At 42.2% G+C, this 15,470-nt stretch overlaps 1 protein-coding gene across 5 annotated transcripts in view; it reads right to left on the bottom strand.

The window, feature by feature from the left end:
- Positions 1–15,470, bottom strand: part of LOC140280434 (disks large homolog 4) — a 70,643-nt gene that overhangs the window by 16,565 nt on the left and 38,608 nt on the right. For 3 of the 5 annotated variants that reach the window (XM_072375782.1, XM_072375781.1, XM_072375779.1), the window contains exons 3-6: positions 13,418–13,474; positions 2,196–2,249; positions 1,513–1,563; positions 1,228–1,352 (exon numbers count right to left, since the gene is read on the bottom strand). In XM_072375782.1, the coding sequence (XP_072231883.1) occupies positions 1,228–1,352; positions 1,513–1,563; positions 2,196–2,249; positions 13,418–13,474 (287 nt within the window). Of the gene's footprint in view, positions 1–1,227; positions 1,353–1,512; positions 1,564–2,195; positions 2,250–6,811; positions 7,148–13,417; positions 13,475–15,470 lie in introns of those variants that run through there. The other 2 variants (XM_072375783.1, XM_072375780.1) reach the window with 2 other exon arrangements.

Here is a 15,470-nt window from a genome sequence, read left to right on the forward strand (position 1 = left end):
GTAACACACAGAAAGGCAAACCTTTCTGCATTTGCACAAGTAGAAATAAAATGATATTTTATCACACTTTCCCGTAAAGGACTGATATGTTTTCCCTCCTTTGGATTTTGAACCAAGATCTAATTTACCACGGTATATTTGGTATTTGTAAGTAAAATCTAACCTCTACACATTTTGTTCAATATAAGACTCACAGTACAACCACAGCTTGGAGTTTTGGGTCAAACAAAACCAAAGGTATTAACTTTTATTTTCATATTGTCTGAGGAGGGACAGAAACAGGTTGTTTCATCATCTTTGGCAGACTGTAGAAACAAAACTTAAAATCAGATGGAAACAAGCCTTTTACACATTTTAAGAAAAAAATCTCCCACCTGCTGAGCAGGATGGACAGTCATTGGCTGTATTTTGCATTTACTGATAGGGATGAGAATCTCCCAGTAGTTCGATTTCGTGGAATCGTTCGTCCGCCTGCTTAACGATCCCGTTTATAGGTTCTGCTCACGTCTGACGCATTTGCGCGATGACGTCATACGCACGCTTCGTATTTTGGCTGAGAATGTTTCCAACATGGCGTCGAGGCGGAAGTGCACTAAAGTTTGATTATATTTCACCAAAAAGGACAACACTATGGCCAGTTCCAACACATGCAGAGCTTTGATCACATCAAAGGGGGGAAATACCTCCAACATGCTGAAACATTTGACCACACAGCATGCAGTTACTCTGCACCCATGTAAAGTCTTTGAAAGGCTCTTGCAGGGGAGCCTGTGGCAGAGTATTTTCCGTCTGAAAAGTCCCAGGTAACGCAAGGCTCTCACGCATTTTCGGTCTTTTGTCACGCACTCCCGCCACACATTGTATTTCTCACCCTGAAAAAAAAAATTAATATGAATTTCTCTGGTGCTGCTATCGCTATGGAAACGGCAGGAAACAAGCACGTGTCCCATGAGTCTGAGCAGAGCAGTTATTAATAATAACAATACTAATGATATTGGCCGCGTTTCCCAGATTCGCTAAGAAGCTCTAAGCGAGATCGATAATGGAACCGGAATTGCTAAATTCTTAACAATTCCCATCCCTGTTTACAGATAATATGGGAGGTTCTACTGTGAGCTGGTACAGTTCAGGTTTACTGTGGGACCTTCTCTGTGTGTCCAGCTGCAGGGACATGCATGAATGTGAGGTTGCTTTGCGAGTGTTGGAGCTCGGTGGCAGTGAGTTTACCTCAGCCTTCCATCCTGAGCTGCAGCACCTCCTGGTATGATTTTGGTGATGAAGATGCTGGGGTCGTCGCCCACATGAGGGTTGTCTGTTCCTCCTGCTATGCTGAAGCCCAGGCCTGAGTTACCCTGCAGCAGCAAATGTAAGTAAAGCGCAGTAATCATTTATCACATCTCGGGCACCTTATGGCTCCTTTAGGGACGAGCCACAGAAATTACAACACATAATTGGATGTTACCACATGCTGTTAACGGAGAATAGAACATAGAAAGAGCTGCTCAGACTCACTCTTTCCAGTGTGATCTCTTCATACTCGATTTCTCCTTCTGTCCCATTCACCTGTCAGAGTACGAGGTTAGCTTGGTCAAAATCAGGAGAATAGGTCATTATATCTAGACAGTTTAATACAATTCAAGAAGTCTAGTCAGCTCATTTTGTTCAGCATTTCTCAGCTGGGCTCGATGATCACATGTAGAACATCTATCTGGTCGATTATGGCAGCACTATTCTTTTAGCCTAACCTGACCTCTTGATGAATGACTTAGCGACGCATGTAAAGCTGACATCTGCAGTTTAAGAAGTCCCGGAGGAGGAGAGAATTGAAGGTGCTTCAAAGTTTTAGTGTCTGACCCAAAAAGCAACTATTCTTAGTCCTGTAGTGGTGCAAAAACTGTGATGGCAGGCTTTTCCCTGCAAAGCCTCATTCTCTCATCCCACACAACTCATGATAATGTGTTCATAACTTTGGTCTTTGGAAAGGCATCGTTATATATAATGTTTCTTTTATGTCAACTGCATATCAAACAGAGAAATCTAGTTTAATTAAAAATGAGTGAAAGTAATTACTGTTGCCATTCATACAAGATCTACCTGGTTTCCTGGGAAAGAAATAGTACTGTACTGATAATACAGGCTGCATATAAAGTCTCTCCTAATAATTCTGGAACAGGAAGATTAAAGTTTATCCTTACGTATGGGGAGCCATCGAGTGTGTCGGTGTTCACCACCACTGGAGGAGTATTTCCCTGGAAGCAGAGAGAAAAGACACTCAGCAATCACGTCTTTAAGGCTAAAAGCTTCAGTCAAAGCCAAGACTGGTGGTAATTTTAGCTCTTAGCTGTGATAACAGAGTTCTCACTGAGCTATAGTTGTCACCCTGCTAAAGGATAGAGAGAACTAATCCAGAGCCATTAGTTTTTATCCATCCATAATGAACACAAACATAATTTGTGCTGTTTTTCCAAACTCTTGGTGGTTACTGTATTTTCCTCCCGCTTCAAGCGTAATTAGAGTATAGCTTGTATTATTAGTGCTATAAATGACCACCCCGTGAGTGCTGTGGATGTTAACGTCCGCCCCCTGCCCAGCATTTGCTTCAAAACCTCTTAGTAAATTATATTCAGCCACACTGACATATGCTGGCACTGGCCCAGCACACTCCAACCAGAAGGACACACAAACTCGGTAACATGATAGTGACGGGCTGTGAGTATAATGAGCCGATGGTGATTTACCCTCGAAATTTTGTCCCGAACCACAATGTTGCAACTGGAATGATGCAAAGTAAAGCCAGACTGAATGTTAGCATTTGATAAAGTTATTAATCAGAAACTGAATGTTACAGAAAAGGCTGTAAGTCAGTGAAAGGACAGCGTTTTTGGCACTGAATTGTTCAGGTTTACTTGCCAAGACTTCCTCTGCCAGCTTGTTTGCATTAGGGTGCTTTTCATTGTGCTCATTTCTCTCACTTAAAGCTCCTCCCAGTGAGGACGAGAGGGAAGAGTGTGAGGCTGCATAGACTTGTGTCACTGCTCCAAGCTTTTCCAGGGGCCTCTGTTTCTTCTGGAAGATGCTCCATGATTGCAGGGAGGGAACAATTTACAGCAAGTCATAGAATGCAAGGCTGCACAAGCGCTAGCATAATAAAAAGGAACGCTGCACACCAGTCTTAGTCATCCTCTTTTAACTCCCTCTTGTTGCATTTTTTCATTTGTTCAAACCTCTCTTCAGAATTTGAAACATCAAGGTAACTGATGTTGGAAGATGTCAATACAGTCTTACGTACATTGCTCTTTAGAGAACACAGTCTGCTCTTTACCACGCTGATTTGCATGAGAAAGACACAATGCATCCGAAGCGCTTACAGCAGCAATAAGTAGTATGAAGTCAGCCCGTTGACCTTCACAGACCTGACAGCTCACGACACACACAACCACAGCCATTCAGAGCTCATTTTCTCATCTTCTTAGGAGAATAGTTTTACACAAAGGCTGAATAACACTGTGTCTACACCAAAGTTTGTGTTTTTAAACTTTTTTTTACTTTAAACTAGTCCAGTATACCTTCACCTCCCTGAAGACAGGCGTGTGGCTACACAACATGAAGGTATGGGGTTTAAGGTCCAGCTGTCTTGACTGCAGGTCAGAAATATATGTGTTGTTCCCTTTAATCTCTTTCTAGTTTCATAGCCTCTATGTGAGACGTGACAGTTGGTAAATGGCTGCTTCTCTAAAGTAAAAATGAGATGTGGACATTATCGTTGGCCCGACCGCATCATTTTAGTGAAAATGAATGCGTGTATCAGGGTGTTGTGTTGCAAGTTAAGAGACCTTTAAAACCAACGTCTGCAGTCTTCCTCATTCAACTCAAGGTCTTAAGTGACACAATGGCAAGGCTTCCCACACAACTGTAACACCTGGGTGGGAGAAACTTGTAGACATCTTTTCTGAAGCTTTCAGCATCTTTTGGCCAAAAAAAAGCACCCTTTGGACAAACCTTATTTACTTTCTGCCCTTCGTGCTGCACTTCTCTGCTTCAAGCACAGATTGGGAGAATTTATATTACCAATCATTACCAATCAAAAATACGGAATCTCTTCATGGCAGATTTTGCAGTGCAGAACAAACATTGGCCATTAAGGAGGAATCGTGAATATGAAACAGTAGTCAAGCTGCATTAATATCTGCACTTCCAAGTTCTGAAATGTCATAAAGAATAGTTTTATGTGGAACATTATGTCCACAAATTGTTGAACATAATTGGGTCGAGCAGCATCTCACTAAGTTAGACGTATGGCTTGTGAAGCAAGAGGAAAAACAGGGAAAAGAAGGTAATTTCTCTGCTGTTAAATGTGCCTCCCCTCTAGTGACTCCAAACCAGAAAATGTGGGTCCAGTTTGAGATTTTCTGTCTGTGGCATAACTAGTTCATTCTGCATGCACAGTGGAAGTGTCGCCTCAGCAGTTTTGTGCTTGGTACAGTGTGGGCTAACCTTCAGATACATCCAGGATAGTCTGATTCACCACTTCTAGCTGACTTCAACTCTGAGAAGCAGATTTATTTTCAAGTCTAAATTTCCAATTATTTTCAGATAGAGTCCTCTTTCAGTGATGCACTGAGCTTGTCCATGGGGCCACAGCTTGGGTCAGACACCATCACCCCCCCATAGAGGGCTGGGATGATGCTTTTATGGCCTGGATTTAAAGTAAGGAGTTATGTCAGCCAGTATTTGAAGCATAACCTTCCTGTATACCCTTGAATTGATGGTTTTAAAAGGGCTCAGAGGAAAACCCGTATCTAAGATATTTGAATTAAACTGGAGAAAGAAACTGTCCTTGTTGTGTCCAGATTTACTCTGATCAAACACAACATTAAAAGCACCTGCCTAATATCAGGGTTGGTCCTTCTCCTGCAGCCAAACAGCTTTGAACGGTTGAGTCATGGGGTGCTTTGCATATGTATCTACTCGCTTCCCTCAACTGAATCTTCCTCGTGAATTAGCTCCTCACTACAAGGATATAAGGGGCACATCCAGAGGCCTCTTCTTTCCTTATCTGCACAAAGTGCACGGTTTTGGAAGATCCTCCATGATGGGAGAAGGAAGGAATCAGAAGCTTGCATACGTAAATCACTCCACAAGATATCAAGCACCAAGATCCTCTAACTCCTGTAACTTTTAGGCGGCGCCTCCATGGATCAGATCTTTTGTTTAGTGTAATTTTGCTATTCAATCAAGCACATCCCACAGATGTCCTTCAGCATGTTGTCAACTGCCAACGTCATCACAGAATACGATGCTTTAGAGCTGTGTTTATAGCCTGCAACAATGTCAGAATAAGAAGTGTTTTCCAAAGTAGCATCAACACAAATGCAAATGTGCACCTAGAGCTTCACCCTGCTGTCTCTTCTCAGTCCAAAGGCCCTGGTGCTAGTTAGATGTCCTTCCTTGGACTGCTTATAGTACTTTAGGAACTTTGACCCCAGTAAAAAATTGTAATGATGAAGGAAAAGCACAGCTGCAGCTAGATATTAGAAGTTATTACCTCTTCACTACACATTACCACAATCCTATGCTTTCAGCTCCCTTTGATATTAGAAATAATGATAAAGTATATCCACTGTTATAACGTGAAAGCTGCCACCCTTGTGCCACAGGATGCCAGAGTGCTTTGACAGCACTCCGTTCGATTATAACGGTACATGTGCAGAGCTTCAAAGCGTAGCTGTGTCCAATGTGTGGTGTTGCTGAACACTTTGTCAAATGCATCCTTATCTGGAGAAAGAAATAATGAGTACAGCCAGCAGAAATCTAAGCCTCGTGCAGACAGTTTCCCTGCAGGGAATTTGACAGAGCCTTCTCTCCCACTCTCTGCACTGTGAAGTCTTTCAACATCAGGGCTGTGAGGATTTATTGTATTTGGCTGCACTTGCCCACCTATATTTTAGCACCACCTATTCAGCCAAGCTGTCCTCTGGCATGTCTCTACAGGCAGCACCGATGTTCCTCTACACCCAAACCTTAATAGATTTATACACTAAGCTTAGATCCAGAATTCACACAAACAAAACAACCAAGAAAAGGCGTTTGCAGGATTTTATGTGGTGCTAAAATGCTATTTTCTTAAAAACAAAATCTTTATTCTGACTGTTGAAAATCAATTCCCTCTCTCTGCTGTTGCATGTGCATTTTCAAGCTAATCAGATGGGATCGTTGTAGGTGTGATCTGGCAGAGGATACAAAGCAGACGTTGCATTAAAAAATCTGTAATGTTGTATTTCCCCTTTAAGATGTAAAACCCATCCATTTGCAAGATGGTGACCTTGTCTTAAACACACCATAATCAACTGTAGTGTGTTTCTCTCTGAGGTATAAACAATAAACCAGACTGAAACTGAACCAGACAAGACTTCTGTGAGTGTTTTATAGTAATTAGCTGTTATGGGAGTGGAGTTGGATGAATGGTGATTTAACTACTTATGCTATTGTGTGTGTGTTTAATACAAGATGTGATGAGTAAATCTAAAGGCCGCATTATGCACGTTGCTAAATTATTGACTTCTTAGTGAATCCCATGGTTATGCATTAATAAACTAGTGATACTAAAAGAAAAATCACACCATTTGAGCAGGGTTTTAGCATCTATTCCCAAGTACTCAGACTGGCTGTATTTAAAACAGCAGCCGTAGGCTCGGTCTGAGCTCTCTACCAGCGCAGACCAAACAAAACAGTCACAGTACCACAATGAGATTATTCAACATATACTGAAGTGGTAAAATAAGTCAGTTGGATGTATTTAAAGCTTGCCTACCGTCTTATGACGTCGATACTTCTTGGCTTTCCGTACATTGTTGAGGAATCGGCAGCCCATCTTTTTGGCATACCACACAGACATGAACATTTTGCCTCAGTTCCAATACTTAAACTGCTGTGAAGCAAACTCTGATGACCTCCCAAAATAACGTGCACAACCACAAAGAGTGTGCTAGAGTTCACTTCAGAAGCCTTTCGAAACTCCACAAAGTACCACAAAAGTAAGATTGCAAAGGGAGCCATTAGATCTTGGCCCTGCCATAACTTTTGGTCTGAAACCACAGAGAGCCCCAGCTGCCTCATTTAAAAGTTATCCGCTTCAAATAAGCTCGTTGCCTTTGAGCTTCTACTCCGTCTAAATAAAATATATGACCAAAAAGAACATGCATTAAGACATAGGAAACTATTTAAACTCCAGAATCACAGAGCACATCCCAATTAGGCGTCTTCTTCGTCCTGAGATGTGGCTGCAGACTTAGTTTGAGAAAGCCCCGTCTCATCCAGCAGTTTCTGAGTGATTAAAAACGACCTGTTGCTGATAAGTCTCATAATTATCTGAGACGCACACGTCCTTTCTTAGAAATGCCCCATCCAAGTCTGTTCGTTCCTTCGGTCTCTGGCTGGGCGCAGCGATGAGGGTGCCTCCCTGCTGCTGGTCTGTCCTCAGTGAGAATGCAGTTCATATTTTCTGCTGCCACTGTACCGTACCCCTCCCATCCCTGCTGCTGAGGGAGAGAGGAGCGAGCAGGGAAGTTGATGGTGAATTAATTAGCTGTCTCTCTGTATAATGTCTGCGCTAGTGATGGGGGGGGGGGGGGGGGGGGGTTGTTCTTTGACTGAACTTCGAAGGACGGGCAGCTCAGACTGGCCCGACTCATCCAAGAGAGCATTTGAAACTGAGGAGGGACAGGGGGCTCGTAAGCTCCAGTTTTACAGTGGAATTTCAACCACTGGACTGACAGCGAGTGCTGAGATTCTGATCATTTTCTTCTTCATGGTTTTGGTTTCAGGTTTCCGAGTTTGTTTTTTATTCCCATTTCTTAATTCTCCAAAAACAGTTGATAAAGCCAAGAACAATTGTAAAGCTGCTTCAATAATTCGATGTGACCGCAGGGATGTTAACCCCAGACCTGCATAGATCTTCATGTGCTCAGCTGCCAGTGAGGTCGGCACCAACAAGAGCAAATCTCTTTAAAGACGTGGTCAGAAAATGGGTAGGATGGTCAACGTTTAAAAGTTTATGGGTTCGGTTATTTTTACCTTGAAAAAATGTTCAATGATTAATGGTGCCTGGCTGTAAAGGCACACAGTGAATGGGCTGGGCGAAAAGCTCACTTTTCAACAGAGCTGTCCTGCAAAACAGATTGATCGACAACTATAAAATACATATTCACAGCACACACAAGCATGCTGACAGGCCTGCACAGCAGAAAAGCCTTATGTAAGGACTTGCTGAAGGACGAGCCTGTCAGCTGATGCTCTCGTTCTGTTGAATAAAATCATTCCATTTAACCCACGGTATCTAATTTTGTCAGCCGTCCAACTGCAAGGATCTCCAGCCGGCACTGCGTCACTTAGCATGAAACGCTCTCTCCTTCTCTATCCGAGTGCATGGTTTTTCCCTCTTTCTCGCTCCCTGCTCCTTCCCAAGAGACCTGAGCTGCGGCTGCACGGTAATTACACCAAAGCTGCAGGGATATATTTAAACATTTATTAAAGAAAAGTCAGGAGGTTAGAAATAAATGGAGATTGAAGCCAGATACCGAACACAGAAGGAAGGCTATCTATGGAGAACTCTGGGGGAAACAGTACTGGAAACACTTCTTTTTGCTAAGTGTCAAACATCATCTCAAAGGGGCTTGTCTGAGGAGGATTTGTGAAAAGAATGCAGTTTTGTGGTTGGAAAGAAAAAACATGATATTCATGAGACTGAGTATGAAATATAGAGGCTGGTTTAAGTTCTCCATCAACTCTTTTTGCATGCTGGTTCTCATCCACCATGTGAGTGAAAAGAAGCCCTGATGACAGGATATACCTTTCACATAATTACAAACAGTCCTAATCTGACTTTTTTTAGACAACTGGCTGAAACATATTCGCCGTTGCTGGTAGCCTGAAACTGATAACATAATGTTGGCATTATATTGGCCCTGCTTCCTCACAATGAGAGCTGTAAAACCCGAAAAAAAAACGGTTTAGTTCTGCCTCTGGAGAAGTTAACATGTCAGTGATCTTCACCCAGAATATGCAGAATCGGGGCTTGACAGTAATCACTGCCTGGGGCAAATGAACTCTGTCTTTGGGCAAGTTAAACGTCTCATACAGTTGTCTGATCGGGAGGGAAAAATAAATGTGATGCCTAAGTCTATCTACCAATCACAAACTGAGTTAAGGAGCCTGTTGTTTTTTCACTGATATTTACGGTCTTTAAATTCTTTAATAATAATAATGAATTTTATTTGTATTGCACTTTATATTGAAACATTTCAAAGTGCAATATAAAAGATATTTTAGCAGTAAGCTTTCTTAAAAAGGTGAATTTTAGGTCACGTTTCAAAGCCTCTGCAGTCTGTGGGGCCCTCAGGTGGTCGGGGAGGGTGTTCCACAGCCTCGGAGCTGCAGAGGAAACGGCCCGATCACCCATAGTGAGGAGCACGAGGGTGCATGAGGAGGTCTGGAGGGTGAATAGTCCTTTTAGGTATTTGGGGGCATTGCTCTGATGAGTGAGGAGGGAGAGCTTGTCCTCAATTCTGAGTGGGATGGCGAGCCAGTGTAATGGTTTCAGAACTGGGGTGATGTGGTCGTGTTTGCGGACTCTTAGCAGGATCCTGGCAGCGCTGTTCTGAATGTTTTGTCTGGAGGAGACAAAGGCGTGGACGAGCTTCTCTGCATCTGTCAGGGTGAGTGCTGGACGGAGTTTGGCGATGGTCCAGAGGTGATAGAAAGCCGTCTTGCAGAGGTGTTTGATGTGGGTGTCAAAAGTGAGTTTGGGTCCATTTTAACACCGAGGTTGGTGACGGATGTGGAAAGAGGGATGTTTTGACCAGAGAAGGCGATATAGGTGATGGTGGAAGACCACCTGATGTGGTGTGCCAACTGACTTCTGTTTTTTAGCTGTTTTGCTGAAGAAAATTGAGTTTCATCCGCACCTCTATCTCCTCCAGGCAGGTGGTGAGTGTGGATGTTGAGAGGGAAGCAGGAGAAGTGGGGGTTGTCCTGAGGTAGAGCTGTGTGTCATCAGCATAGCAGTGATAAGATACCCCATGCCTGCTGATGATATTACCCAGGGGAAGCAGATAGAGCGTTGGGCCCAGCACTGAGCCCTGAGGGACGCCGCAGGTGACGTTGTGGGTGTATGATTTTGCTTTGCCCAGGGTAACATATTCCGTTCTGTTGGTCAGATATTGGCCTGAATGATGGGGTAGAAAGTTATATCCCAGTATTTTTATACAAATTGGCTGTGACATTCAAATATGACTTGGGCAGTTATGCTATTAGGCTAACGATTTGCATTTTGCCTTCTGTGAAGCTTTACAGGCAGTTGACATCTGTTTGCTTCTCTCTGTCTCTATTTTCATATACAACTGAATATCTAATAAAGTAACTGTGCACAATGACAAACACCCCCAGAGTCAATTGTTAGTCTGGTTTGTCATCCGATGGCAGCTGGGATAGTCTGCAGCCCCCAGCAGAGCTCTTAGATCCAAGGACTCAGGTCAGCTGGTCCAGTCCAGAGTCCAAACTAAACCTGGAGAAGCAGCATTTAGCTGTGATGCTAAATTAAGGAGATGAAACTGTCACCAAATGTAGAGATTTTTAAATCCAGGTTAAAAACATTTCTTTTCTCATGTGTCTATGCATGAAATCTGCAGGATATCTGTTAACTTATCTCAACTGTTGCCTGTTTTTATTAATTCAAATGATTTTATTTCTTTCTATTTATATTATTTTACATATTTTAATGCTTTTTCTGCTACCTGCTGCAATGCTTTTATTTTATGTAAAGCACTTTGAATTGTTTTGTACACGAAATGTGCTACAAATAGATTTGACTTTGACTTTGACCCTGAACTGGATTAAGTGGGTATAGAAAATGGATGGATGTCTCTGTTATCAGTCTGCAAAACTGATCGGAAAAGGCAACTGAAAGTTAGAATAACGAGTTAAAAGCAAGTTGTCTGAGAAAATCCCCATTTTTTTTATTTTGGATGAAGTTATTGTGAGAATGTTGGTTCAAGCTAACTGCCAGGCTGCAGAGAGAGGTGAAGCTGATAAACCTGAGGAAGCATGGACTGAGGAAGGGATTTCCATTAAGGTTCCCTGACTCAACAATCTGCACAATGACACAAACTTCTTAATTACTCAACATTAGATCAAAATGAAGACAAATTAATCAGCCAACATATTTTGGGACTTGTCAGGTGAATGATGGAGTTTACATGATGTTATTAATAAACTTATTAGCAATAAGCTTTGTAAAAACAGCTTTACTATTTCAGAAATAACCAGAAATAACAGACAGGTTTGGTGTGAAATACAGAGGTTGTAGTAGAAGTTAAGTGTAAGGTATTAGCATAATGTTCATAAAATAGCTTCACTTCACCATCAGAACTGCAGTCTTTAAACAGGAAATATACCAACCTGCTTTTTAAAAAGCAGAGTTGAGCCTCTTCTGAGGTTTAAATCAGGTGAAATATTTCTATCGGCCTTCCTGACACTGCTTTGGTTACACAGATAGAACCCGATTGATATGCCTTTATCTCCTCTATAAATAAAAACATCTACCAACTTCTGGATAAATGCAGGTTTTATAAATGTCCAAATGCTCATGTTGATGGTCTTTTTTTAGTACAATGTACTTGCACAAATGATCCAAATCTCTTTTTGTTCAGTCCTATATTGATTTGTTTGTTTAAAATGTTGCCTACTGGGCAGGCTGCTGTGTTAATGAACCCACTGTATCACACTCGCACACAAAGGGAAGCCACGCTTCCAGAGGTCTGTTGCATTGAAAGGTGAAAGGTTTCTAATTATTCCTTGTGTGGAAATCTTTGTTTTACATATAACACACAGTGGGACATTTTCAACCTATTTCTTCTGAACTTTGAGACAAATAAGAACAAAACTCAGCACATAATGTCATATCAACTGTAATTATTCAGACTTAAAGCTTATGAGCAAGAGGAGGATCAATATCAAAAGTTCTAATTGCATTACATGACCAGTTTTAAAAAGAACTGATGTCATACAAAGCTAAAGCAACTCTTTGCTAAATCATGTACATAACCCAAAGACCTCCTTTCACTTGCCAAGCCTTTGCAGTGCTTCCAGAGACAATCCTACCCATAAATCAATGGGGCCTGGAGTGGTACTGGCAAACCCCACACCATTAAAGCAATAAAGAGACAGACTGACGGCACCGCCTACACATCAATGACATCCACACGGGCACTGTGCTGGCTGCAAAGAAGTCAGGCACACACAAAGGCATTACTGCAATGCATCTTGCAGACAGTACACACTTTACCCAACCAGTGTGGAAAATTGAATGCACACATCTGCAGAATGAAATAATTCAGTGTGTGTGATGGCAACGTGCATGAAGTTTTCTTATGGATGACTCTATGCTGAAGGAGGCAGGTTCTCACATATGTAAAGCAGTTCAGTTATAAGCGTGCACGATTAGACGGCATCTGTCAAAGTTAGGCCAAGCGCACAAACACAAGAAATGATGCAAGAGTTCAGACTGAAACCGGATCCTGTGGCCCGCTCACTGTAATGATCTCTCTTTCTCGCTGCTTAAAATAATTCTGTTCCAGCGCACTTCCACTTTGCTTTCTGTTCAAACTTGAATATATTTATCAATGCTTTCTTCCTCAGGTCGTTACAAATAAGTGATAGCATGGCACAGCATGCCATTAAACACATTTGGCTTTGCAACAGACACACAGTCGCAGCATATGATGCCAACGCAACCTGTCTGATCAGAAAGTTATTACTGATGCAACATCGCCGTCTTCTCAAGGTTATAAAAGTCACTCAGTGCAGTCTAACACTGACACCTACAGGTTTCAGGCTGTGCTGCAAAAAGAAGGCATTTTTCCACCGGACCCCATGCAACCTGAAGGTTTATCAGTGGCACATGTAAGGATTAGTTTCACCCCGGAGACTTTTCAAATTGGAAGGTAGGTTTTTGTGTGTACAGCCTGAGAAAACTGTGAGAAATGCACAAGTGCAGAGCTACCGCTTGGCTTTAGAACATGTGAACAGCAACATAATCACAGTGGAATTGAATGAAATTGGATATTCAAAACATTTCAGTTTCAGTTATGTAATTTAAGACAAACATTCATCACAAGCTGAACGAATCTGCAAGACGAAGGAGACTCGGATGGCACTGAGAATGAATATGATGGGCAAAAAAAATCCAAGGCATCATAAATCTGAGAATACAGACTGAATGGGCAGCTGTCTTTGTGAAGTGAGACAGAAGCCACAAAAGGACGAAAAACGAGGGTAAAAATCACACAGTTGATGATGATTGATGATGATGATGCTGCAAGCTTTAAAGTTGACGGAGCAACATGGATCGCTGTGCTCTTACCAGAGTGGAAACAGCGGAGGTGTACATTGGAGTGTGTCCCGTAGACATCAACACAGGCTGCAAAACAACAGAAGGGAGAGGGGTAAATGTGCAGGGGGGGCAGATAGGCATGAGAGAGCAACAGTGGGTACCACTTTAGTTTGTTCCTTCAGGTGTGAGTGCTGCTGGTGCACATTGAGATCCGTGTAAAAGGGAGTAACCAGATACTGACACTGACTGTACATCGCTGTTCACTGGCTATATCACTTACTGCAACATCACTTCAAACATTTAGAGCTACCTTATCATTATCTTTTTCATCACCTCATGCACTAAACCACACATTTACCTGATGATTGATGAAACAGATTGAAAAGACAACAAAGATTGCTGAGGTTTTGTTTGCCTCGGTTATAGATGAGGTAATGGAAAACTGATTCCGAGACAATAAACAGTAGGACTGTTTACGCCTGTTAAATCTGAATGTATCCCTCTGCACAGCTGGCACTGTTGCTCCAAATAAATCCTGCGCCTAATGAATTTTAGAAAGGGGAGCAGCGCAGCCTTTTCACTTGACATGTTTCTTCCATTAGAAATAAGATGCTAAAATCTAAACGTTTAGACAGCTTTGTTTTCTGAGTCCAGTACAGTATCTTGGAGGTGAGAGCATGCTGATCTTTCTATTTACAGACTAACTGTGCACTCCTCTCATGTACAGACATGGCCTTGTATCGAAGGCTCCCTTGGAAACATTTCCTATCCTGGCAGCTCGTGACTCTTTGTGGCAAAGTAAAGCTTTTAACTAGTTCTAATACACTAAGCCACACCATCTGTTTTAAGACTTCCCTTGGAGCTGAAGAGTTTAAATGGGCCAATGTTGTGCTTATAAGTCAGCTTTGGTGAAAGTTCTGCTGCTAGCACCCAAACACAAGCAGGGAGAGGGGTGCTGGGGGGGGGTGTGCAGGCTGGGTGGGGACAGGAGGCGTAGAAGCATTGAACTAGTTAGAGATGAAACAAAAATCATTTTGGAAATTGGTTTGTGAGGTTCAAAAAAGAAGGGAGCAGTGTTATAAAACATCAATGTGAAAACTAAGACACCATGAAGTCTTCATGGTACTGCGTGGGGGGGGCAGTCCAAGTGCAAGCAGCAACACAAAGTGTGGAAAACCCAAGCAGAATGATAGTAGTCATTATGACATCATCATCATATTCATCATCATCACTGACAATATTACTCTCAACATATTCATCATAAATGTCAACAGCTCAATTATCAAGTGATAATTAACAATAAATAGCAAGGAAAAAGAGAAAAAAAACCCCACTTCATCTTTCCTCTGGATGAACAGCATCTGTTACTCATGTGTTTGGTAATAACACAGAAATAAGGATGAGTGCATGGCTGCAAACAAGATGGCGGACCTCAGTGGTACAGCCAGCAGGGGACTCGTCACAAATGGCAGGAAATGATCACTGCATTAGTGGGACTTTATCTCCTTTGATTAGCTTCTGCATGAACTCTGCCGGGTGCGTGCACGTAGTGCACTGGTGGCAGAGGGAGCGTAAAGACTACATATTGGTGGGATAAAAGAGTCCTTCAGAAAGTTTGTCCAATGATTTATTCAGCAGCCTAATTAATCTGCAAAGTGGCTTCAAGCATTTAAGTTTGAAATAGTTTCCACGCTGCTGAATACAAATGTTTTGAATCAGCAGAATCTGTAAACTGTTCAGATTTAACTACTGCGTGAATGCTGTTAGTGTTAACCAGTCTGCAGCAATCATGCAATAATCATTTATCACTAACTATCTCATGAAACAGGCTGTTTTTTATTACAGGGTTACCACTTCAATCCTGAAGGACCAACCCGTTCTCAGAGATTTGACTTGGGATTAATTCTACATCGTTCTGTCAGCTTTCATTACTAATGACTAATCTTTGTCATTTCCTTCCTCTTGTGGCAGAGCCGTCGGGATCCACCATCTTGTTGGAAGCAACAACATAAGCATTTCTTGTGATCTACGTCACAGAGTCGGAGGCTAACTGTACAGATAGCTTTCAAAACGGTGTTCAGTT

This window comes from Leuresthes tenuis, unplaced genomic scaffold (genome assembly GCF_036924035.1).
Source record: "Leuresthes tenuis unplaced genomic scaffold, fLeuTen1.0.hap1 SCAF_21, whole genome shotgun sequence".
Classification (NCBI taxonomy): Eukaryota; Metazoa; Chordata; class Actinopteri; order Atheriniformes; family Atherinopsidae; genus Leuresthes; species Leuresthes tenuis.